The sequence below is a fragment of the Lytechinus variegatus genome, chromosome 8, assembly GCF_018143015.1.
Source record: "Lytechinus variegatus isolate NC3 chromosome 8, Lvar_3.0, whole genome shotgun sequence".
In the NCBI taxonomy this organism is placed as follows: Eukaryota; Metazoa; Echinodermata; class Echinoidea; order Temnopleuroida; family Toxopneustidae; genus Lytechinus; species Lytechinus variegatus.
In genome coordinates this window covers 9,434,587-9,461,056 of record NC_054747.1, presented here as the reverse complement: position 1 = coordinate 9,461,056, position 26,470 = coordinate 9,434,587, and the positions used below count along the sequence as shown (strand labels likewise).

Genomic DNA, 26,470 nt, shown 5'->3' with positions numbered 1-26,470 from the left:
TTAGTCCAGGTATGGATCTTCATTCTTGTCATAGTCTTTTATATGATGGATGCATAATAAATGTGTGGATACAAAATTATCGCACTAAGTTCGGACTGGGGTAAGTTGAGCCAAACGGCATGGGGCAAGTTGAGCCATGGTAATTCCTATGGTAATGTATATCTTAAAAAACAAACAAACCATAAAAATCGATTGAAATGCAGGCTGAAAGGAACAAATTTACATGACTGCTCTTTTCCTTTTACAGGATGTTAGTATTTATAGAGAATTAGCAAGTGAAAAGACTTTAAACAAAAAATTGACATGCTGGTTCTCCCCCCATACATTTTGGACATAGTTTTTGTGGCTCAACTTACCCCAGAAGGTGGCTCAAACTTACCCCATATATGGGGCAAGTTGAGCCATTTGACATCGATTTTTTCAAAGGTCACGATGACTTTCAGTGTTGGGGTAGAAAGCTATATATAGGTGGAAAATATTTCAGAAGAATGAAATTTGGTAATTATTTTGACAAGATTATTAATCATATAAATTCTAACATGCAAAAAGCAAAAACTGTCACAACTTACCCCGCCTTCCCCTACTGTGTAGAGCTACGATTTCCCGTTTTGGATATTATGCGAGCATTCGAATTCTGAATCTTTTTTTTGTTCAAGTTTTTTTTTCCTCCGATAGGGCATATGTTTGCATAAACATTTTAGCAATGATATGACTGACAATAATACCAAGCATATCATACACATATGCCGCTTTGCATGCCAGCGGATTAGAAACCCAACGGGCTATATTATATTTAGGAGTGTTTTTTTTTTATTATTGTGATATTAAAAAACTGATCCTCCAAAAAAGTGAGGATTATGTAGGCCTTTGCTTAGATTGATCGTGTGGGGCTGATCAACCATGAAAACACAATAATCAATGTACAGTAATCAATCGTAGAAAAAAAAAATCCCCCGGGAAAAATCCCCCATCCCTTCCTCGCCTCACCGCCAAACCCTCCCTTGGATTCTGACCACGTGCTGGAGATAAATGAACAATGCTCTCGCTGCGGCTTTCTTTACGACTTCCCCATTTTGTCTAGACGTCGGGGAAACTGTTTCCAGTGGAAATTAGCACACACCGAAAGTTCATTCAGGGAATTGTGAGTGGATGTATTAAAGTATATTTAAAGTCTCTTTCAGCGTTTGTTCTATACGTCAGCAATATCCTTTCCATTTTTTTTCAGTAAAGACCTACATACATGTATAGCTCTATGCCTGTATGAAGGAAACTCACACTCAGTAGTAAAACATCAATCTGCGCGTGACAAGTCAGAGCATTGATATAATAAAAGTATATTTCAAGCCTCTGACAGATTTTATTCAACCACTTTAATGCCTACTGCATGTATTTTTTTTCAGCAAAGGCATGCATACAATGTATGAAGGAAACTCATTCACACTACTTCTCAGCAGAATAAAAAACATCAATCTGTACTTGCAGGTGACACAGTGATTGTTTTGTGGAGCAGATTTCCTGAACTAAGTACATGCAATATACTGATGCAGCGTTCCATATGCCCTACATGTACATTGTTAAAAAATATCAGCAAGACAGTGATTATGCTAGGTATAGGCTATTAATAGACCTACAGCAAAGAGGACAAAGTGAACGCGTAATGACGTGAGAAAGCTCATTATTTCAAGTACTACTAAAACGAAGGCTTTCACTCAACAGATTGCGGGCGGATAATCGAGATTAATAAAATACATGTATATACGTAGTTCCGTATAATATTAAGGCTTTAGCCTTGATGTGTTGTGATATTCTTGCGATCTATTTTTCTTATCTACTTTTTATCTTATGTCGTAAAGTGTACCCGTATGTCTGAAATACAATAATTCCACAAGCATAACATCAGCCACAGTGCAACAGCTTCTTAAAAATCATTATGTTCGCCATGAAACGAGTCTACCTCCCTCTCCCGTCTTGCATTTTCTCAATAAACCTACCCCCTCCCCCAAAATACCCCCACCTACTGTATCTCTCTCTCTCTTCCACCGTGCTGAGTGCGGCCGTGACCTCATGAGGGGAGGTACGGTCGAGTAGCGGTCAACTGAGGTGACCACAACCCCCTCGGGGGATGGGTCACCTTATCAGGGACACGAGCGGACCAATGCGAAGATCCACGGAGCTCAGAAGCTCATTGCACAGATCCAAAGATATCATTTGCTTCACCTGGATGGACCGATATCATTTGCTTCACCTGGATGGACCATTCCTCTCAAGGAATGCACGATTTGAATTGGTTAAAAATCAAGTTATACCTCTATGATTTCATTTCAAATGGTCATTGATCGGGGGAAAGAAGCTCAGCTTTGCAAAGCTTAAAATCGAAATCAAGGGTTCCACAACACCATTGGCATGATTGGATGGCAAGTTACTAGTTCCACTATTTATTATACTAGAACTGTGCAACGCCTACTATAGTGCCAAACGAAAAGTTGATGAGTTTTCGCTGATCATAATTATCATCAATGGATAAACTTTTCGGACGTAAACATTGGGCCTTTTTGATGTGCGAATATAGGAATATCTTCCCAATATAATTCCTCGTTCCTTTCTATACTTGTATTAAAAGAATGATATCTCATATCTGACATGTGTACGATGATGACAAACCATTTTGATGGTCATGTCACTTTACCTGACATTTCAAGTCAATATTCCTCGATATCGATAGGCTGGCATGTAAATTCCCACTCGAGAACGTTGGACAAAGAACTATCTTTTTTTTTTTATCCGACTACATATGATTTTGTGTTTAACTTTTCATCAACGAAGCACAAAAGAGCAACTAGGATTGCACAAGAAGCACAATTTTACAGCTCTATAAAGGTTTTTTTTTTTCAAAGTATGAATTTCTTTCGATGTTTTTAATTCTCTTACCGAGTAGTAAGAACAAACATATAGTTTTCTGTTTGCAAAGTACAAATTCGTAAGAGGAAATCAGGGGTTTTGACCGAGACTATAGTATTCGGATGTCCGTTAACGGTGACCTGGCCTAAATAACTTTGTCGTAAAGATTCGCTCTTCAAATCGAAACGTACTTGAGTTTGTCAACCATTCAAACGTACACAATCATGTTTACAATCGACCCAACTTTGCGTCCCTAAGTATATTTTTATCGCGATTATTCTCTTTCCAAGTGCAAGCAAACACTACAGTTTATTTCAAGGCAGTTTAAGCCTCAGTGTCTATGTGAATAGCACTATACGTTTTGCTTACATCCATATAGTATATATGCCTACCCTAATTTCTACCACGGAGGTACGTGTAGGCCTATATATAGGCCTATATCAAGCATAAATCGGTGATGCAGTCATGCAGGCATAAAGTAATTCAAATAAGCATTTGTAACGTACGACAGTGTAGGACAGTGTTAGTCCTATTTCTTTTTAATTCATGTTTATCAATATGTATTGTTACAGGTAGACTGTCAAGATCAAGTTACCCCCCCCCCCCCCCTCTCTGGACAAATTTAGACTTGTACCTACATATTAAATACATCATGGACTATCAATACATTCTACCAGAGACACCCGGGTAAGTTATTTCAAAGGGGAAAATTACGAATTGAATCAGAACAGCTTGTTAGGTTATCATTCTTACGCAATTGACCTTTTGCCGAGGGGGTGTCGATGAGTCATGAGATAAATCGGAGATCGGGATTTCCCTTTCTTCCATAATTACAGTCAGAGACCCCCTTCCGTAATATAGAAGAGGTCACACACACAGAGGTATGCACGTGAGTATATGCAGGTAGATGTATTCATGGTGCCAAAAAAATGAGTGTGGCCAATTATATGAACCGCCTTCATGTGAGACAGGCAATATATATACATGTATATAGACAGACCTTGATCTATCAGTTTCGTTTTGTTTTTGTTTTCGTTTTCACCTGACAGCAGGGCCTGGATTCGAAGCCCAGAGGTGCTAGTAAAGAGGCCGCTGGAGAAATAGTACCCACATCGCCTGCAGCCGAATATGGCCTCGAGACCGACTATACGACTGACAAATGCTACGTTAAAATTGACTCGTTCAAGCAGTTTCTATACATATCTAGAATTAGATGTCTGTCAAGCCTCAGCCAGAAAAGCTTGCAGATGTCCACGAACAATTTCTAAGGGGTTTTTTTTTGCACATTCCAGGACGAGGGGAAAAAAGCTCCCAACTTGAGAAAATAGTCCACACAGAACCTTGCAAACGACGTGAGTTCGGCCGACGCGATGAGAGAGAGAGGGAGAAAGAGGGGAAGACAGGGGTGGGTGGAGAGGGGAAGAGAAAAGTTTTCCAGTGAAACTGGTACCTGGGAACAAACCTTTCCGTGACCCTTATTGCGATGTACGGGGACCAACGGGATTGAACAATGATCGCTATTGTGCCAGGAGCTCTATGCAAATTGATTTTTCCTCGCATTCGTCGCCGTTTTTACAACACGGGTCCCGTTTCGGATTATCCCGGACGGTTTTGTAAGCGATTAAAAGTGGTCACTGGAAATATGGTGGAGAGCCTGCACAGTTTTCAAATAATATATAGGCCCTAATAGTTTTATTAAAGTTTTCAAATATCGTTCTTCCTCAGCTCAGGTAATATTGAGTGCAATATGACTGCGGGTCGCATTTGCTATAAAACATGTCCGAAGGTAGATACTGCCAGACATACCCCTCACATACACACACACACACACACGGTGACCGATATCAGGTTCAGAACTTCTAGTTCAATTCTAAAGCGAGCCTAGCAAGCTACATAATTATGTTATATCTTAATAGCTCAGGTGCTATCTTTGACCAGAATACATCAGCCTCGATTAGATTGCTAATCTGAACCTCGAGTCTAAAATTGGCAAAGTTTGCAAGTCACCGAAGGAAAACTCCAGGTTCCATTTCTAACTTGTCTATTCGCATACGTGAACGTCATACCCTAGAACAGGTCGTTATTTGGAAACCAGAATGCTTTCAAAATAAATGCTTTCCATGTAGGACCTATTGAAAATCTTGTATGCAGGGCTGGAATAGATGTACATGTCGTGTACTTTGTAGGCCAAAATGTTTTGAAATAGATACCTACTTCGTTTACTCACTTTTATCCTTAACCGAAAAGTTCATTCAGTATGCAGGTCTAAAGTTATTTTGTGATGTTTTGCTTGGTAAGCCTCTGAACGAGAAGGCCTAGTCGAAAATCATTGAGATATGCGTTCAGTGAGTCAATATTTATTTTCAACACTTTTATTGATTTATAGGGTCTGGATCTACTGAGAAAACTTAAAAGGATTCAGACGAATTCGTAATAGGTTCTGAGCTTCTGATTCTAAGCTCGATGTAAATGATATTGCACTATCAATTCTATTCTACCCTATTTTTTTTCCTTTGGGGCGGGAAGCCGATTTATTTGATATTTCTCATATTTATCTATTTATTTTACTTATTGATATATTCATATTCCACAATCATCAAAGTACATTTCGTAATAAACCATGTTTACAATATAAGTAGAGTAAAATAATCAGCAAAATTCTATAAAATTATATCACACTGTAACATAAATGTATACATACAAAATTAAATATTGACTTTAAAATAATCAGTATGAAGTTCACAGAATATTTGATTGAATCAATAAGAATTCAGAAGAATTTTTTTATGAGTAATTTAAATCGGTTCAGATTAGCTGCCTCTTTCATTTCGCTGTCCAGAGAATTCCAGAGTTTTGGTCCTCTGAAAAATACAGTTTTAATAGAAAATACTGTTTTACGTTTAGGTAGGTGATAGTCATTTGATTGTCTCGTATTTATATGAATGTAAAGTATTGTTTCTCATAATTTTTTTGTAGGACATTGGGTACACTTTTCTATCATAGTAATATTTAAACATATTTTACAATAAAGTCTTCATGTAGACCTACAACAAAACTAAAATTTCTTGAAATAATGCCAATGGCATTATTTCATTGTAAGAAACAATGAATTAAACTTGGATATCTAAACTTCATTAACTTTTAAATAATGATTAATGGGATCAACGGTGGTGGTGATGATGATGAATGATATGTTGATGCTGATTACGATGATGATGATGATGATGATGAAGATTGAATGATGATGGTGATGACTGATGATGATGATGAAGGTGCCGATGGTGGTGGCGGTGAGTGGTGTTGTTGATGGAGTATATTGATGCTGGTAGTGGAGGGGGTCTTGTCAGAGGTATTGCTGGTGATAATGGCATACATGTATGTATTGGAGACGGTGGTTTATGTTGTCATTTTTGGTGGTATTTGTGATGTTGATGGTAATGGTGATATTGGTGGTGGTGGTATAAGATGAATGATGATGATGATGATGGTGGCGGTGGTGGTGGCAATGATGATAACATTGATGTTACACTGTAGTTACGGTACTTGCGTTGGTGACCATGGTTGTGCTTGCCAGTTTGAAGAATGATGGCAATGTGACGTTTTTAGAGTTTTTGTACTGATGATCATGTTGAACTGGCCTAGTTTGTGTGTGTTTCGTTTTGGTTAATACTATGTTTGATTATGCTGGGATTGGTTTGTGTATGGTGGTATTGGCATCGGCACATACATGTAATAACCATTTTTATAGTCATGATGCTAGCGAATGCAACAATGAAGACGGTGGTCTTCTTGACGATGTGGTGTTGGGCTGGTGTTGGTGGTGAAGGGGGTGGGGGTGCTGGTGGTGGTGTTGTGAGATTATTATGATAGAAATTTTGATGATTGTAGTGGTGACAGTACTGATAGGCCTAGTAATGGTGAAGTTGGTAAGGAAAATAGTGGTGATGGGGGTGATGCCCATGATCATGATGATGATGGAATAAGTTATAAATGGTAGTCTACAATACATCCGTCAAATAACGGGAGTGATTTTATCGTGATGAGGAATGTTAGCTGTGAATATTCGTGGTTGTATTTGCTAAAGAGGTAATGGTAATAACGGTATCATAATAAAATCTCTATACAGCTTTTTAAAATACGATCTTTGCCACTGAAAAGCAAAAGTGGTCTACAACCTTCAACCTTCAATTCATGACATCCTTACACAACATGTACAAACACTTTGACACTAAATAGTTTATTCTTAATTACAAAAGACTAATGTAGGCCTAAATTAAACAGGTGCAGTAAGGTCTTAATTAATAACACGGTATAATTCAATTACTCTTCTAGTTTATGCTACACCATCAGCATCTGTCTAATTTTATAGTCATGATCAAGCTCGGTCATCAAGCTCCCTTTTTAATTGTGCTCCCTCTTTCTTTAATAAGAATTGTCCACAGCTCTGGCTGAAGGTGTAGTTCTATTACATCACACATAAAATCAATACTTGACTTAATTAAGAGCGAAGCTTGCAACGTAAAGTATATTCTTGTGTTGATCACAAAATGCGGAAATGTTTATTTCCTTCTTTCAGATGATCCCAAATCCTACTTTCAGTTTGACTTTTTTGTTGAGGTCGTTGCCTCCAAATTAAATGCAACTGACATAACAAGCCACACAAACGATGAATTACCATTCATAGAGCGAATTATGTTCTTTCAGATTGTATAACCTGGAATCTGGATTATATATTCAAAGACAGAGTGAGATTTGAGGTGAGTAACGTACCTTTTCTCCCGGCAAGCGATACGTAAACAATGAAACGGCCACGGTTCTGGCGGTGTGTTTTGCTTCGTAACACAACACACGCGTTGCTGATCACGAGTCGAGCTGATTTCTCAAAATAAAAAGTTCGCCGAAACAGATCAAATTCTCTTTTCTGAAGCTATCTTCAAGAGGCGTACAGGTCAAAATTTCGTGCAGTGGCTCTTTTGCCCCAACACCGAGCTAGTTAAAGCTGCATGAGGTGATGCAAAACGGACAAAATCAGTAAATTACTGTGCAGTTGTTATGCCTTGTGTAGTACCGTCAGTCGTAGTCCAGTAAATTGTATACTGTGTACGTACTATACGTACGTGTATGCGCGCTGATAACGCGCGCAGGCGAAAGCACAGTGGCAACGTGTTCATGTATATTATGATAGGGTCGCGCGCTATCGGTACGTGCATATGCACGCTTGAATGACTCATCATACTCTATGCCATATGATCTCAGCTCGTTGGCGCTATCAAATCGTTAATTATCGTGTTTGTTAATTGTGTCACCAACCAGATAGGAAAAGATAATTACTCAGGTTTGAATTTAAGTTTCAAAAGCGTGGAGAAAGAAAAAAGTAGGCGGGAAATCAATACGTATTTGCAGGTGATCAGGCAACAATGAGCACCTTTTCGGGAGTTCGACTACTTTCGATTTCGCATTTCTTTGTTTGAGGGGAAAAGGTGGGGTGGAATTTTTTCCCAGGTCTGGCTAAGAGTCAATATCCCCCCCCCCTTATCTCACTCACTCTCTCCCCCCCCTCTCTCTCTTTCTCTTTCTGTTCCTCTCACAATGGAGCTCCATTCTCTCACTATTTCATCTTGTCTTTCCACCCCCCCCCCCCCACTCTCCCCTCCCCACCCCTAATCCTCTGCCTGCCTTGTACACGCTCAATCGGAAACTAGACAAACGCGTTTCCCATTGTTTAGGATGTAGCAAGTTCCGCGATTAGTAGTCTATTAAACAGTCCGTTTTAAACAGAATGTTTAATGGAAACGTTAGATGGTGCACGTGGTTTTAGAAAACAGTCAAACCAATTCTTATATAATTGTATACTGGATATATTCATAAAGTTATTATAATTATTATCGCTTTATGCTTGATTTATTGGACCAAATCAAAACAAAGATTGTGTCAATCATCGTAAAGCGTCTGTACGACTAAGCTACGCAAGGTTGAAAAGAGGTCGACGCTAGTACTTGTATTCCAGGGACCGGGTTTTGGAGACCCCGTGGTATGCTGAATATGTAGCGTGATAAGGCGTTGCCGTGATGTAGGACGTGCTCTATAGTAATACGGGAGAACCCCTCCCTCAATAAATTTATGGACCCTGGAATTTAGTAGAGTGCCAGTCACAAGGGCGTTTTAATTACTGTACTTTTGTGGCTGATGCGATTAAATTACACTATCCTCGGATTGGAGGTTTGGAGTTGGAGTCGCGGCGGAGTCGTTGGTGTGACTGTAACAAGCATTGTTTTATTTCCTTGTTCAAAATCCTGCCTTCTCGGTAAAAATGCCACAGGTTTATCCTCACCGGATTTGTATTTTTTTTTTCAATTTTAGTTTGAATATGAAGTACAAACCGTTTTGAAATAATTTTTATTTGGTAGAATTAGCATGATGATCCAGAAAAAATATATGTTTCATATTTTATCTTTCCACCTTCCATGCCCTTCCCTATAATATCATTCGGTCGAAGTTTAAAGAAAATTTTCTGACTAGGCACAGTTGAGGATGATTGAAATAACTTAAAACATGATTTGTTATAATCGTTTCTTTCTTTTCTTGTGTTTTCATCATGTTATCCTATGCATTTTTTTTTTACTTTTGCCTCTTCTATATGAGGATTGGTCATCTTTGTAGCCGACACATTGTGCACGCCCCCCCCCAAAAAAAAAATAATAATAATAAAGGTAATAATAAATAAATAAATAAATATTTTTGAGCTATGATAGAGGTATATTACAGATAATTATATAGTCAGTAGACATAAAAAATAGTAATTATTGATATTAAAATAAATCAATAATGATGTAGCGATGCTGCTTTGGTAAAAGGTCGGCCTACTAAACTTCGAGGAATGTAGCTCGCCAGTATGGCTATTGCTTAGGTCAGAAATGAATAGACCAGCCAAATATAGGCCTATCATTTCAAATATGACAAGACGATAAATTATATCAATTTGCAACTCGCTTGACACTTATTGACACTTCCACGCTTCATTACTTTTTTATTATTATTTTTGATTAACGGGTTAGTCCACCGTCCCCCAAAAGAGGAACCCATGAATATGTTACAAAATGAACAATCATAATATTGAATATTTTACATGCAAAACAAAAAGTTGTGACATGTTTAATTACAAATGACAGTGATTCAATGTCCGTTACACTCTTAAAATAGTTGGGCAAAAAAATGCCCAATTTTTAACCAAACCTGGGCAACATATACTGTCAACACAACTAATGGTTAAAATCTGCGCGAATTGGTTAATAAAACTCATAATATTGGATAATAATTGCCCAGAATATTAAGTTTTACCAACAGACATTACCCAACACAGTGGACAGTATCTTGCCCAAAATTTTAAGTGTGTATCCAACTGAGAGGGCTGATGGTGTCACACAGTGTATTTTTTACTCAATATTTTTAATTCAATTCAATTTTAATCACGATACATGTAGCTCGATGGAAACGATTTTCGCTCACAATGTCTGATCACATTTATTTTACACAGATCAGGGCCCGTTTCATTATGAACTTGCAACTGTTGTAACTTTGCCATTATGGTATCAAATACCATGGTAACAAGGCTCAGCAGCCAATCAGAATGGTAGTTGCCACAATGGCAAAGTTACAACTGTTACAGTTGCAAGTCCTTTATGAAACGGGGCCCAGGCGTACTAGTGAATCATAACATTTTGAAGGGGTCAGACATGATACATGTATATACGGGGCAAAATTTCTGAAAAGCTGCGAGTGAGCGTAGCGGGAGAGAAAATAAATAGCTTTTTGATAGGAATGTTCTGATCGATTTTTCCATAGGCCCTATTTTACAGAAAAATATTATATTCACCATTTTTCATTTACCTTTCTTTCCTTGGTTATCCATGGCCCCCAAGCCCCCCCCCCCCCCAAAAAAAAAAGTCGGTTACGCCAGTGATTTTACTGTTACTTTTCAGTGGCGTAATGAGCCCACAATTTTGAGGGGGCGAGATACAAAGCCAGTAACAGTGATAAATAGAGACTTGCAAAATTAATGTTCTAGTGGAGAGTGGATTGCCCCCCCCCCCAAAAAAAAAAAAAAAAAAAACAATAGCTAGCTTTGAATATTGAAATATTTTCTATAAATGTAAGACATTATTCTCAAGTCGAAGCAAAGATGTTGTTTATTTTCTGTTTGATACAGGGGCGGAGCCAGAATATTTTGATGGGGCGGGGCAGATCAGCTGAAGATGACGTAATTATTTTTATCAATACATTGGCGTATAGCTAGAATTTTTTCCAGGGAAATGGGCCCACTGGGGGCGTCCTTGCTTTTTAATGGGGGGGGCAACAATTTTTGCCAGTATATGTGTCACAGGGGTGGATCCAGCTTTCGCCAGTAGGGAATGGGGCCCGAAAATATTTCCCCCGATCGGTCGCTTAAAGTTGATCTTTGTTTCGTTGAAGACATAGTCCTCACGGTCACTGCTAAGCTATATTCTTATAAAAACAACATAAAAATGAAATAATCTGATAAGCCCTATATATAAAAAAAAAAATTGCGAGGGCGGAGCGCGGGATATTATTTATTTTTTGTAAGACTTTCGTGTATTTTGTACTGAAAAATTATCATTCCTGGCAATGTTTGTGATCCTAAACAAGATGCATATGTAACTAGATAATTACCGCAAACGCCAAGCGCGAGCAGAAATATCTAATAAAAAGTGTTCTGGCCTGATCGGAAAGGGACCTGTTAAGGACAGTTTGCAGTTACCCATGAAGACAATACATATTTCAACGTTTAAATAATGCGTGCGCGAAGCGCGAGCTGAAAATTTTGGACATTCCGACCTAAACATTTTGTTTGTAACTCCAAGCACTTTTTGTAATAATGATATGGATAGGTATGTAAACAATAATCTATGTGAGCACAAAGCACGAGTGGAAGAAAATTTATATTTTAGACCTAAAACTGGACACTATATTCACGTTTTTAAAATCATGATTAGGATGGGTAATTGGGCATGTTGGTATCTTCCTAGTAATGTGCCAAAGAGCGAGCAGAAAATTACTAATATTCTGATCTTAAACTGGATAATCTGAGCACGTTTTAGATAAAGAAGAAGATGTCCATATCAATAAACATGCGTACGCGTGTTATGGGCATTTTGTATCCATTTTTAATCATGAAGATCAATAATGCCAGCTCGAATCGCGAGCTGAAAACATATTACGATCTGAAAAAATGGTCAATTTACGCACTATTTCAGCCACTGTGTAGGATTGTGAACTGGATGTGGATCACACTTAATAGATGATGTGAGCGCGAAGCGCGAGCTGATGTTTGTTAGATTATTATTTTGACCTAGGACTGGGACATTCTAAGGACATTTTGTCATCATATGAAAATGGTGACTATCTTCTTATTATATTCCTAAGCGCGAGATGAAACTTGTCGACATTCCATTCTGAAAAGCACCAATTTAGTTATTAGGAATTCATGAAAATATTATCTTCTTATTCATTAATCTGATATATGCTTAATGAGAGTGTGGAATTTGTTGATATTAAGGCTCGAAAATTGGACATTTCACGCATTTTGTAATCATGGATAAGACACTTGGGTTAATACATTTTTAACAATTGATGCGAGTGCAATCGCGAGCCGATTTTTTACCATAAACTGTAATTATATGGGGATTTTAAGTAGCTTGTTATAAAATTCACCAATCAAAATGCGAGCGCGCAGCGCAAGTTGATTGGCCTACGTTAATAATCACATATGAAAAAGGGATATGTTGATAACTTTATGGAATACGGAAGACAATAGGAACTTGGCAGATCAAATAATTCTGAAATGAGCTAAAATGTTGATATTTAAACCACAAAACGGACATTTTAGATCTTTTTCGAAAAAATAAATTTGAAATGAAAAAAATTATAATGAAAGCTAGATGTCCGAGCTGAACTATGTTTTTTATATTGACTTAAAAACTTGATATTTCAAGCTCCATATCAGCCGATATTGAGCAACATTATGAATTACAATTACAAGTTTTACATGTAATCCTCATTATTTGTAATCTTTCCTTTTAATATGTGTATATTTTCTTTATGCAGGACCATTATGTGAAACAGCCTGCGAGCTGATTAATGTTTTATCCTGTTGAAAGATGTTTTAATAAATAAATAAATTTCATCGAACAGGCAATCCGAGCGCGAAGCGCGAGCGAAAGTTGAACATAGTGACATGAAATATTTTTTCGCAAGTCTTCCCCTCACCTTATTTTATTCAATCGTCTTCCTCCTTTTATTTTCCTCTTCTTTTTACATTTCATCTTTCCCCTTCTTTTTTTTCTTCCCCCTCCCCCCCCCCCCCCGTAGCTACGCCTCAGATTAAAAGACTTCTCTGTAGTACACTCATATTTCACCCATTTCTGGAAAAAAAATCTAGCTATACTCTAATGTATTCAGCTGATTCGCCCCGCCCCATCAAAATATTCTGGCTCCGCCCCTGTATCAAACAGACAATAAACATAAATCTTATAACATCTTTGCTTCGACTTGAGAAAGTGTCTTTCAATTATAGAAAATATTTCAATACGCCCACGATTGAAAGACTTCTCTGTAGCACACTCATATTTCACCTCTTTCTCTTTCTTCCCCTTTCTTTACTTTTCCTTTTTTTCTCCAGAACTGCGTTTATCATCTCATCAATTCCCTGCTCAAATGACGATTGATCTTTCATCAATCGCATTTATTGAGTTTGAATGAATCTATCACAATACTTTGTAAGACGTCCTCCTATACACCGTCAGTTTGCACCATGTGTGTGGTCCTAAAATATATGAAGGCTTGGCTGGTCATCCTTGATTAAAACAATATAAATATTGTCATTCTTAATTCAAGGAGATTTATCGTCGTGAGAGGACAGTCAATGTGGGTGGCCAAATCGCGAGTGCATGTCGATCATGCCTCCTCCACTCGACCCCCCCCCCTCTCTTCTCTCTGTCCCTTTCGGAAAAAAAGAAAGATAAAACACTCGTCGGTCGTTTGGTCATCTCCCCTCCCAGGTCAGTGAAATAGTCTCAGAAATTAGACATTTATTTGGTGTTGGATGTGAAAATTTCGCTCCCTTCTTTCTTATACTACCCAATCACCCTCCCCTCTCTTTCGATTATTCTGTCTTATTTGGTTCTTTAGCCCCCTCCCCCGCCTCCCTCACCTCTCTCTTATCTCGATTCCTCTCCTCCCTCCCTTCATCTATCTATCTATCTATCTATCCAACTATCAATCCTTCTATCTATCTATCTATCTATCTATCCATTCATCCATCCATCCGTCCATCTATCTATCTATCTATATCTGTTCAAATTTGAATGAGATGCCATACCCGAGGGAAATTACTCTAATTTTTGTTTATGACCAAGATTGTTGTAAAAAATAATAAATTATATTCAGCATGATGACCTAATGTTGGTCCTGAACACAAATGAACAAGAAACTTGTTCTTTTTTATAATAGAAAAAAAAATATTTAAGTGCCCATCAGTATGGTCTAGGGGCAGCTGAACGGTTTTGAAAGTGTGTGTGTGTGGGGGGGGGGCTGGTCATTCCAAAGTGACAATCAGATGGTCATTAACATAATACGTTATATTTCTGGAGAAAAGGAAAACTGATATTGTTTTCATCACAACAAGAAAACTGGTGGTTGGGTTTGTTCCTGCTTTCCCCATTTTTCTTCAAAATAATGCTAAACTCGGGGACGCTACTAAAAAAAGACCCCAACGAATTTCATCAAATCTAATAGCTCCATAATTGCAAAACTGCATGAGGGGCTGTGCATACCCGCAGCGCAGCGTGTGAAAGCAGCAAAATGGCGTAAACGGTTGAAATGTGTAATCTCTGCATGCAACCAATTATCCCATTTGATTGCGATTAGAAAATATTTTGAAAAAGTTGCAGCATCAAAATTGGAAAATATGTAAAAATATAGAAACAAGAGACTTTGAGCGAATTTTGTTTTATTTTTTAATTCAAGTATACCACTGATATCATAAATGCACTAATATTAGACCCCTGTCATGCAAATTTACTGAGATGTGAAGACGGGGATTACGTGATTATAATATAGCATGAAGAAGTTAGAAGACCCGAGGGGGGGGGGGAGGTGGTATGGGAATAATCATTCCCAGTTTAAGCTCATAAAGGAATTGGAGTTCAAGTGGGAGCAGGGGTATTCAATTTGTAACATGAGAGAGAGAGAGACCAGCGAGTGAGGTAAATGAGCATGTTTAAAATTAATAGAAAATGAAAGATGTGTCAGTCCCCCCCCCCGTTTCCGGGGCCCCTGGCCTATAATACATCCTGAACTGACCTCTTAAAACAGATGACCGTGCTGAACTTCGACCCCCCCATATAAGTGTGGGGGGGGGGGATGCGTAATCAGGGCCCGTAAAATATTCAGAAAACGTCCTATTTCAACCCCTTTCCTTTCTTTTTTTTCTCCCTGTTTTCGTGGTTGAGAACTTTTTATTTATTTATTCATTTATTTGTTTATTTATTTGTTTATTTATTTATTCATTCATTCATTCATTCATTTATTTATTTAATGAATCTATACGCTGGCCAGTGCTTTCAGGACACCAGTCCACCGTCCACCACTTCATCAACCATGGCCTTCGAAAGCCGGGGGGTGTTGAAGCACCCAAATTTTTTTTCTTTGGGGGTGCTGGTGTATTATTTTCCATAGGCGACCGCCAGGTATTCTGGAAGGTTCAATGTACAAATTGAAAAATGTAACTAAATTGTAATTGTAGTTAAAAAAATTCCATTTATCTATTTATTGATTGATTGATTGATTGATTGATTTATTTATTTATTTATAAATCTTTTTTTTTTGCTTTTCATAATTTCTCTGGACCAAAATGAGCTTCAGCTTGCAGTGAAGCCTTTATCTTTTATCTTTTATTTTATTTTTCTTTGATTTTCAAATTTATATAAGCACCCCCAGTAAAACAAAATCGTTCCCAGGGCCCTTGAACTAACTAAACATGCAGTTTGCAAATATCTACGTTTTATTATTTTGATCTTCTACTGGTACCGTAGAGGGCTTGCTTGCTGTAAAAGTTTGCATTATGCGGGAAATTTGGGAACTCGTGGGAATCCCAGGCCAGAGGCAAAGCCGAGAGAGTGATAACAAACGGTGGTAAGGTATTCTGATAATCTGTAAATGGAGTGTTTTTTTTAAACGAAGTATATTTTTTTTGCTAATCTAGATTGTGATCCTTATGTAACTAAAAAAGAGAGATGTGTTTTTGTTAAAGTATCATTCATGGAAACATTGATTAACGGGGAAATTCACAGACACAGTGCAGTCCCACTAACTGGATTTTGTGTAACTAATACCCTTTTCATAAACCCATCCTCCAATTAGCCGCCTAAGAGTATAAATATGGACAATTCAGTAAAATTGCGTTCACGAACTCCGAAAATAATCCGCACTTTTTTTACGAGCGCCTGTCCTGAAAAAGGCGGATAATCGTCATGACAACTGCACACGCCCCCCTCCGATGCTGTTGTGTTGGAAAAGAGTGACCTGTCCTTGTGACCGCACCATGGGAATTATCCGCATTATTTGGAAATGCGTTCATAAAGTCAAACTCTCGTCCCGATGCTGCTATTATGCGGATAATACTAGTAGCATCAAAATAATGCGGATAACTCTGGCCCTCCTCCGATTTTACGACCAAATTATGCTGCTACATGTATTAGCCGCATAGGGTTTATGAAAGGGGTATACATGTAAAATGTAACTTCAGGCTCCGGCGCCGCGCTCCTCGAATTCGTCAACCAAACTGAATAGGCCTAGATATATGATAAAAGTCCCTGCGTTTTTTTTGCTCTCATTTTACTGCAAGATGAATTATATTTAACTTTAAGATGGATGGCATGATTGATGGGCAGTGCTGTTCAACGTGTTCAAGAAGGTTGATGTGTGATGATGTCAAATGAAAGTGTCAATGACTCGAATTAGAGTCGAAACTCACTCCTCATCCCCGACCTTTTGCCATACAGCAAAAGGTAGGAGATGGGACTAGAGGTATGTGAGGCATAGTCATAGACAAAATTCTTTATAGAATTGTAAAAGTAATTCGAGTGAAATATGAAAAGAATGAAAAGGGGCAAGGAACTCAAGTGATAAAACAGAACATTATTAAGTTCCAATTTTTTTTTTTTTTTAGTTTAATTCATCCCCTTGAAAGCCATAGAACAGATTTGTTTTGCATTCATTTTATGTGATAATTTAATTGTAAAAAATTTTAATTTCATTTGATTTTAATCCTTTAAGTTTGGATTTGAAATAAATAAAATTAACTTGAAACTTCACCACACTTCACCGCCAGCCCTCTTGAAAATTTGGATCTGCCCCTAAATAGGCCTTTGTGGTAAGAGATTTTTTAATCTTATTTATTTTTTAATGAAAATCCTTTAGGTTTGGATTTTAAATTGCAAATTTTATCGATACGAAACAAAATTGCAAATTTGTCTTGATTGAGGCTATCGTGACTTCCTTACCAGAATGCATTAAAAGCAAGTCTGTTTGTCGAAACCTCGGAGGTCAGTGGTCCAAACGGGTTGATAAGCCTCTATGGTTTTGTGAGATCTTTTTTCTTTTTCGATTTGTCACTGTGAAACACCATAGACGTAATGGAGGCAGCTGGATGAGGTTCACGTAGAGAAATCGGTGAGCTTCTATTCATTTTTTATATTGATGACTTAAATTGCTATTCCGTCAAAATAACAATTTGAATAAAGACATCTGTTCAAGTTTGCATTGATTCGCGATGCTTTTGTGGCAAGGGATGGAGGAAAATGAGCAATGTATATTTTCACTATTGCACGGTATAGAGAACAAGGTTATATTTATAACCTCGTTCGTAGGATGAGTGTCGAAACTAAACTCTAACGTTAAATTCCATTTTGGCATTTTGAAAATAAAAACATGGATAAGGTTTAGAATAATATATCTAGCCCTAATATGGAATATATATGATGGGGGAGTGGAAATACCACATTATGGCTTTATTCCGTCAAATTTTGAGCAGGATCTAGTGCGTGTATTAAATTGTCCATAGACATCGGTTTATTTAGTCAGTAAAGGGTCTGTGAGTAAAGACGAGTCGAACTATCAGCTGATAAACGTTAAAATACCCCTTCCAGTATCAGCGCTTCTCGCTAGCATAGCGGGAAGAGACTTGACTGGAGATGCGATTTGGGTTCGAGTCCCAACTTAGGTAAGCAACACTCCAACAGTAAAAAAGTGATAGAACAATCAATCTGAAGTGAACAGACCGGAAGTCACAACAATCTTTTGTTATTTTTGATGGGGGTGCATATTGAACTCTTTCCTCCATTTTTTGTCAATTGACTCAGACACTGCTCACTCATTTGTTTGTGCTCTAAATACTCACTACTTTGTCTCCAGATTCTACTTTTTTAAACTTTGCTGAAAAAAAAGTTCCATTACAGACACAGGTGAGTGTTGAGTCGTGTGACAAGACAACGGTTATCACTTGTCTCTTGACAATGTAAATAGAAATTGACCTGGCCATGCTATGGCCATGGGCTGGCGGGAAATGAAATTTTATGACATTGCATTGTCATGTCGTTTGTCTTTAGTTTAGAATTAAAAACGACCTTTGCCACGGTGTCAAAGGTCATGCCACTGTCACAGAGTCCTCGGCTCAAATATACTGGTCTCTCGGATGTGCTTCTTGAATTGGCGCTACACAGTGACTGCCAAGGCAAGCCCACAATCACGATTTTGTTTTAAAGATCTATTCTAACCTGTTCAAGGATAAATCTCATGGATTCAAAGATTTATAAGCAGTACATGTGCTAGATTCCCTGCATCGCTCATCGCTCACAGTCATTATCTTCTTTGTTTATTCTATGTTTGATTTTTCTCTATTTATTCAAATAATTTTTTTTCTGGGGTGGACTTGACCTTTAAGCCTTAAGGTTGGCTGAATTTGCTGCTTGCTCTTCCTCTCTAAAGTGGCTGCAGAAACAACATAGTTTTCCAGATGGACTAAATTGTATTAGATCTGGGTATGTAGCATGAAACAATATTTGTAATCAATGATAATGTTTCACACAATCACAAACGGTCCCGTTTCACAAAGACTTACAGCTATTGTAACTTCGACGGAATCTTTGATTGAGATTGGCTGCTTAGCCCTGTTACCATGGTAGTTACCATATGAGCGAAGTTGCAATAGTTACATGAATCAGGTCCCAGTTGTGCCTAATTGTACATTGGAAAGTATGTCGTCTGTAACAGGGCTCTAGAATTGTGATTAATCGCATTCATAATAATCTGTGTCGTATTTCAGGAGAACATCAGAATCTGCAATGGCCAATTCATCCTCTGAAGATTCCGATCAGGAGGTTCAGCAACTACCTGGGTATGCACTTCTTGTTTTTATCAAAACTTCATGACGAATAATAATAATGATAGTAATATTCTTATTATTCCTAATCAGCATATTGTTGTGTTAAAAAGTTCAAAACCTTGTAGAAAAACGACTAAGGAATTTGAGGATGGCTCAGAAAACATTTGATGAATCTGAAAGCTTAATTTTGGAGTTATGAAATAAGTGGCGTTCTTTTTACGATCTAACATCAATGTAAATTGTAACTAGTCACTTTTTCTAGCTTACTTTAAGAAAAGTAGTTTATTATAATATGAAGAACCATCTCTTCCAAATTTTGTATCAAAGTGATTTACAAGCAGATGGTCTATTTCTCAAGTTGGCTATCCCTATCATTCTCTGAATTCTCAACATTTGGTCCAGTAACCATTATATAGTCTAATGCTCACTCGGTTTTGGTCTAAAAGTGTGCACTGGTATAACTTTACCTTACCTGCTTATTATGTACTCTGTCATATGTCGGTTCATCAAATAGACTAGACCAAGTGGGTATTGGATGAATGGGAATAGCCTAACTGAAAATTAAACCTGAATTTAAATGGCCTAAATGTCATTTAGAGTACTAGACCAAATAGTTTGTAGACAAACTAGGATGAGACCAAATGGGAAGTAGACAAAGCGGTTGGTCATAAAGTGACACTTCTTCCTGGGGCTACTTTACACAACTAAACTGCCTAAATCTGCCACATTGGATAAGCTTTAACATTGCCATGAATGGGGATTTTACAGGGCTCCTTGTTGAGTTTATAGGGCTCTTTTGACCATTTTGGGGTGAAATTGCCCCTTGTCCCCTTGTCATTTTCCCCTCAAGTGTTTACCCTCTCCCACTACTTTATTTTCACTGTTGATGTTTCAGAAACCTTGATGATGGCGATGCGAACACTATCAAGATCATGGTAGCTACGGACTGTCACATAGGATACATGGAGAAAGATAATATCCGACACAGTGACTCCATCAACACGTTTGAAGAGATTCTTCAGCTGGCTCGCAAAAACAAGGTAAGAGATGATAAAGCATTTAAGAGGCGCTGATTATCTAGTCGTCTATCCAATGGCATACTATATATTAACTCAGCTATAGCTCCTGCTGCTAAAGACAAGCGCACTCAAGGAATTAATCCTGCTATTTACGTCACCTGGGTTGAGTGCAGAACAATGTGGGAAAATTTCTTGCTTTCTTGCTGAAGGAAAACACACCATGGCTAGGAATGGAACTTGCGTCCCTCAGATTGAAAGACGAGAGTCATAATCACTAGACCTCGATGCCCCCACTTAGTACCTTGAGCAGTGAGTACTCTGTCGCCAGCTTTTTAAAGTTGCATTTATTATTATCATATCTGCATTGACTTCTCTGTTTTCAGGTTGACATGGTGTTACTTGGTGGAGACCTGTTTCATGAAAACAAACCTTCAAGGAAGTCCTTGCATGGGGTCATGACCCTCTTCAGGAAGTACTGCATGGGAGACAGACCGGTCCAGATTGAGTTTCTCAGCGATCAGAGCGTCAACTTTTCAGCCAGTCCGTAAGTATAGTTCTTGGCTAGCTAATTTGGGTGTTTCATAGTGGATGTGAACAATTTGCACCCTTTTTGCGATGTTGATCTTTTGTGTTAATCATGTGACAATGGTAGGCCCAATGAGTCAAAGTGATTATGAATCAATAAATTAAACGAGATTTAAATGAAATTTAATATTGAAGTTTAATTATGATTCTACGAAGTAAAGCCTAATCTGAGGAATCATGTATGGGTTGCACACCTGCTACCGATCAAAACGCCACAAATTCAAAGCAACAAAAGGTTGCCATTCATATGCAAATGAGCACAACCGTATATAAGCACAGCAAACACGCTCATTCACCAGTTTTCAAAGTGACAACAAGGCTCATCCAAATCGCTTACGGGAGGGAATAAGAGCTTTTATATTTGGAAGGAAAAAGTTGGGTGGGACATGATTCCTCAGATTAGGCTTTACTTCGTAGAATCATAATTAAACTTCAATATTAAATTTCATTTTAATCTCGTTTAATTTATTGATTCTACTTCGTAAGCCTAATTGTTCAGAATCATGTATGGGACTTCAAAGCCAAAAACTTTGGATGAGCCGATAGTCCAAAAGATACACCCAACTCACTTGATCGTCGAGATCATTACACATGACATTACATTTCGCAACATTCACCCTTGTCATGCATAGAGACAGAAATATTCTGAGACAAATTTGTAAATATTAACTTTTTTCTCCCTTAATAACAGATAACGTATTAACAGTCTTCTTCGACTGATCCAAGAACTCTTTTTGTAGAAATAAAGTAAAGGCCTAATCTCCAACTGTATACGGCCCATGATTTCTTAATATCAACTGTTCTGTATTTGCTTTCAAGCAACAAACAATAATTAAGGTCAAAAGTCAACTGGTATCACCGAGAACTGCGGAATCAAAGTTCACGTACGCCGTCGAGGCAAGAGGTTTATTGTAGAAGATTGCAAAGGTCTGCGCTGAAGACCATCCGGCGGTGGAAAGAATGACGTCGATCGACGCTCCGTGACGTAATGCGGCACTTGTTGATGCTGAACGGGTACTATGTCCTTTGAATGTAGCGGTATCCAGGCCTGCTTTTTTCAGGACACACTTAATCCATCTGCTTATTGTTTGCGATGTCACATTGTGATGTGGAGCATTAATGGAAACAAAGAGCCGACGATTGTTGGCCCTCAGGCGCGAAGTGCGTTTCAGGTATTCGATGAGGGTACGGAGAACACAAAGCCTTTCTTCTGCTGGGTATGCACGTAACGTGATTACCGTTGGGGGTGATCCTGGTCGGCTCGTCTTGGTCAACTCGTTGATCACGAACTCAACACACGAATCAGATATAATGCAATCCGTCATACTGATGAGTGACAAAGCTTGAGCCCGTTGACCCGAAACTAGAGCTATCAACATAACTAGTTTGAAAGTTAACTGTTCGAGGGATAGATCGTGAAGGGGGGTCAGCCCCTTGATATAGTCCAGAACTATGTTCACATCCCACGTTGTACTATATCGTGGGCGGGGAGGGCGTAAATTATATGTTCCTTTCAAAAAGCGAGATATGAGGGGATGTGCCCCCACCGCAAACCCCTGACAAGGAGGTAGAAGTGATGAAAGTGCGCTCCTGACCGTGTTTAGGCTACTGTACGATGCACCCCGGTAGAATTCCGATGTTAGGAACTCGATGATACAATTCAAATTAGAACAAAAGGGATTGACACTCCTTCGACAACAGAAAAGAAGCCATTGGGTCTGAAGTAATCCGCTTCCAATGGGGGGTGAACCGAGACAATCTACCCGAAACAACGGGCAAACTTACCGACGCCGATTGATCTAATCGGCTTGTTCCTTGGTTTGACGGCCGCGCTGGTCCGGGTGGAAAGGCGGGGCCCGGTGTCTCCTCGGAGGGAAGTTTGGGGGAGGCCTTGAATAGTTTCCCGGCATTGAACGGTGGCGTGAGTCACGGTACCCCTCTACTTGATAGGGTCTGGTAGCCTGTCGAGTGGGGCGTGCAAACCTCCTGCGGTTTTGATGGGGGGCCTGTACACCAATGCCCAGCCGATGTGTTTCCTTTAATTCCTTGCATCTCTGGGGGAGATTGTCCCCGAACAGCAGGTTTGAGGTTGAGGAACCCGCCCTATCCGTGCATAGTGGGCGAAAAGCCGTATCAAGCTCCGGCTTGATGAGCTCACGACGCCTCGAGCTCAGGTCGAGGCTTGCCGCCCCCAAAATGGCAATGCCGTCCAGTAGCAGCTTGCTAGTTTGCCGTGGGTCGATGGAGGGGGCCTTATCTGGATCGAGAAGGCCATCCGCAGCGCGGACAAGCGGAGATATCGCCTTGAGTAAGAGTGACTGGGTCTTCTGAAGTTTGTGGTCGAATATTCGAGTTCCACTCTTTAAGATCTCAGGGTTTACTCTGGGGGCGGAAAGGGCCTTACAATTCTCAGGTCGGGGGAAAGCCTCCAACTTCCCCTTTAGAGTGTCCTCTTTCAAGCCGGTGGACATCAACTTGTTAACCACCTCGGCCAGTTTCTCTGACACAGAAGCGCCGACTACCTCGTCTGCTTTCTCCACTAGTTCGGAGTACTCTCCCAATACACCTTGATCAGCTCGGTCCTGAGTGGAGGGTTGCTGAGAGACAAGCCACTCGATATCGTCGTCCACATCATCTCCCTGCTGGTTGGTGGTTGCAGAGGTGTTTGGGAGGAGGGACAGAACAGTCGACTGCAACGTCGATACAGCGTTGGCCAACTCCAACATGCCGGGTGCATGGCCGACGTCTATCTCCGCCTCCCTGGCACCCATAGGTGCAGCGTCAGGGGGCTGCCGCGGAGTCTCCCGGGGGTCAATAGACCCAGCGTCCGGGGGCGGTCTGGTTATGGTACACGGAGCTTGCTTGCCCGGCTTCTTCTTTCCGTCCTTGGCTGCTTGGCCGCCAGCCAGTGGTTGGGAGGCGGATGGTTCCGGATCCAGCGAAGGGCAGGGCCCGTTAAGTAAATCGGAGAGTTCCAGCGAGAGGTCCGTCATCATCTAGCCTGGCGTAGATCGGCACACAGAAGTACACTGGTGAATGAGCGTGTTTGCTGTGCTTATATACGGTTGTGCTCATTTGCATATGAATGGCAACCTTTTGTTGCTTTGAATTTGTGGCGTTTTGATCGGTAGCAGGTGTGCAACCCATACATGATTCTGAACAATTAGGCTTACGAAGTAGAACCTCATTTAAACACTTTGATATCCCAGGGATCCCAGCTTGTAGATATTTACAGATTCTTTCTTGCTTTGGGAATTGTTTCTTAGTTGTTTCCTAGTTCAATATTTCTTGAATTTTCCATTCTCACTTGGTGTGCATCATGGACGGAAATCCCAGTGGGGGACAGTGGGATGCAATATCAAGTGTTCCCCCACCTACTAATTTTTGGTCTGGAAGGAAATACATCATTCAAAATCGAACTGCAACATGTATTTTGGACGAGATGACCTAACTTTTTTGGGTGATAACCCTTGTTTTTTTTTTGCTTATCAAATTTTTCAGCCCCTTGCCCCCCTACCTTTGGGGAGAGATTTCCGCCCTTGGTGTGCATTGACAATTAACAAACTGTAGGGAAAAGTTAGTAATTTTGATCATCGTTTTATATCAAAAGTTAAATATTTCTCTTATTTACGACTAGATTCCCCAATGTGAACTATGAAGATCCGAATCTGAACATTGACATGCCTGTCTTCTCTATACATGGAAACCATGATGATCCTGCTGGGGTGAGTTCACATAAGCTAAAACAAAACGTGATATTGACCAGTGTTATCACTAAACAGTGATATTGACCAGTGTTATCACTAAACAGTGGTCGGCGGTAGTTAGAACTTTTCCCACTGCCACTCTATCCAATATCACCAGCTTGATTGGCACCGATCTCCCCTGAGACATAGTAAACGATAGAAATGCGTAAGTCCTTGAGGCCAACTGTTCTTATCCCAGTGCATCCCTGTCAAGCAGGGAGAAAAGAAAAAATATATGGGAGCTCGGGGCAAATTTGCCCCCAAAGGCCCTGGGAAAATGCAAAATAGTCTGGAAATTGCCATAGGGTCCAATGTAAATTATAATACAATGTAGAAAAATTGGGCTGGCGAGCTAAAAAAAAGTTGCTCTGTAAAAAATTATTTTCTTCCCTGGTGATGTTGGGGTGGGGGGGGGAGGGAAGGGGTAGATTTCACTCCTACCACTTTCCATAGTAAAATATATGAAATATTGCATTACGTAATTCGTCATTCATATTATGAAGCACCAAATGAAGATAAAAATATTCTTATTTTTGTTTTATATTCACTATGTATTGTTTTTTAACAATTTCTTACATGTATGAAGTATCGCACTGACATCGTGTCACCCTCAGGACAGACATGTACATATATAACGCAAATCATTAAAGAATTTTCTAAATCCATTTAGTTTGGCCTCTATACATAAAGAATGAATAAATGAAAATAAAACCATCCTTTCCTTCTACTTGCTCTTACAGCTAGGTAATCTGTGTGCTTTGGATATGCTGAGTGTGTCGGGTTTGGTAAACTACTTTGGGAAGAGTACCTCACTGGAATCGGTAGAGATCTCACCCATCCTTCTTCAGAAAGGAACAACCAAACTAGCTATCTTTGGCTTGGGTAAGATTCTAATAATGATCAGGGGCCCGTTGCAGAAAGAGTTGCGTTTAAACGCAAGTCAAAAAATCAATCGCAAGTCAAAAATGCGCGCTGTTGATTGGTTGAAAATCAAGTTGCGCGTGTTTTTTTGAGTTGCGATTGATTGCAACTCTTTCTGCAACGGGCCCCATGGGGCCCGTTACACAAAGAGTTGCAATCAATCGCAACACCAAGCTTAGCAATGATAGTAGAACATATTTCTACGATTGATTGCTTTGACTACAGTGTTCAATCGATTGTGAAAATCAAAGCGCATGATGTTTCGGTACCCAGGGGAGTGTTTCATGAATGGATTTGTCAGATTTTTTATCTGACAGCAAGAATTACAGTAACAGTGCTTCTCAGCCAATCAGAATCAAAGAAATTGTCAGCTCTGACAAATCGTGGGACAAAAAAATGCCGATGAAGCCTTCTCCAGAGCCCTGTAACATAAAATAATGCTTGTTATGAAATCTGTATTTCCATTTATGCTCTATATTATACCGTTTTTTTTTTCTGTTTCACGAAGTAGGAATGCCCTATAAAATTGTACTTGATTTGTATTGCTTTATATTACTTTGTATTATGTTTTGAATGGAAACGAAATAAAAAGAATTGAATTGTTAAGTGATGCAGCAAAAACATGTATTTTGGTTTGCATCATTTGCCTGTCAATATGAGAGTGTATTCCAAAACGGACCAAAATCTGATGAATATCCTACAGGCTCCGGTGTAAACTTGCTGTTCAATGTGAGACCGTATTCAACAATGTAGTACGCATGTGCCGATGCGTGACATATACAACGCATACAACCATGAATGCAATGCGATGCGCAGCATAGAGCACAATTATACACACAGAC

General features: G+C 39.2%; 1 protein-coding gene across 3 annotated transcripts in view; it reads left to right on the top strand.

Moving 5' to 3' along the window:
• The first annotated feature begins 16,042 nt into the window (after positions 1-16,042).
• Positions 16,043-26,470, top strand: part of LOC121419941 (double-strand break repair protein MRE11-like) — a 28,475-nt gene continuing 18,047 nt past the window's right edge. Inside the window, exons 1-6 of one of the 3 annotated variants that reach the window (XM_041614426.1) lie at positions 16,043-16,112; positions 19,298-19,369; positions 20,253-20,397; positions 20,760-20,920; positions 24,599-24,686; positions 25,448-25,589. In XM_041614426.1, the coding sequence (XP_041470360.1) occupies positions 19,317-19,369; positions 20,253-20,397; positions 20,760-20,920; positions 24,599-24,686; positions 25,448-25,589 (589 nt within the window). In that variant the 5' untranslated portion in view covers positions 16,043-16,112; positions 19,298-19,316. Of the gene's footprint in view, positions 16,113-17,566; positions 17,647-19,297; positions 19,370-20,252; positions 20,398-20,759; positions 20,921-24,598; positions 24,687-25,447; positions 25,590-26,470 lie in introns of those variants that run through there. The other 2 variants (XM_041614425.1, XM_041614427.1) reach the window with 2 other exon arrangements.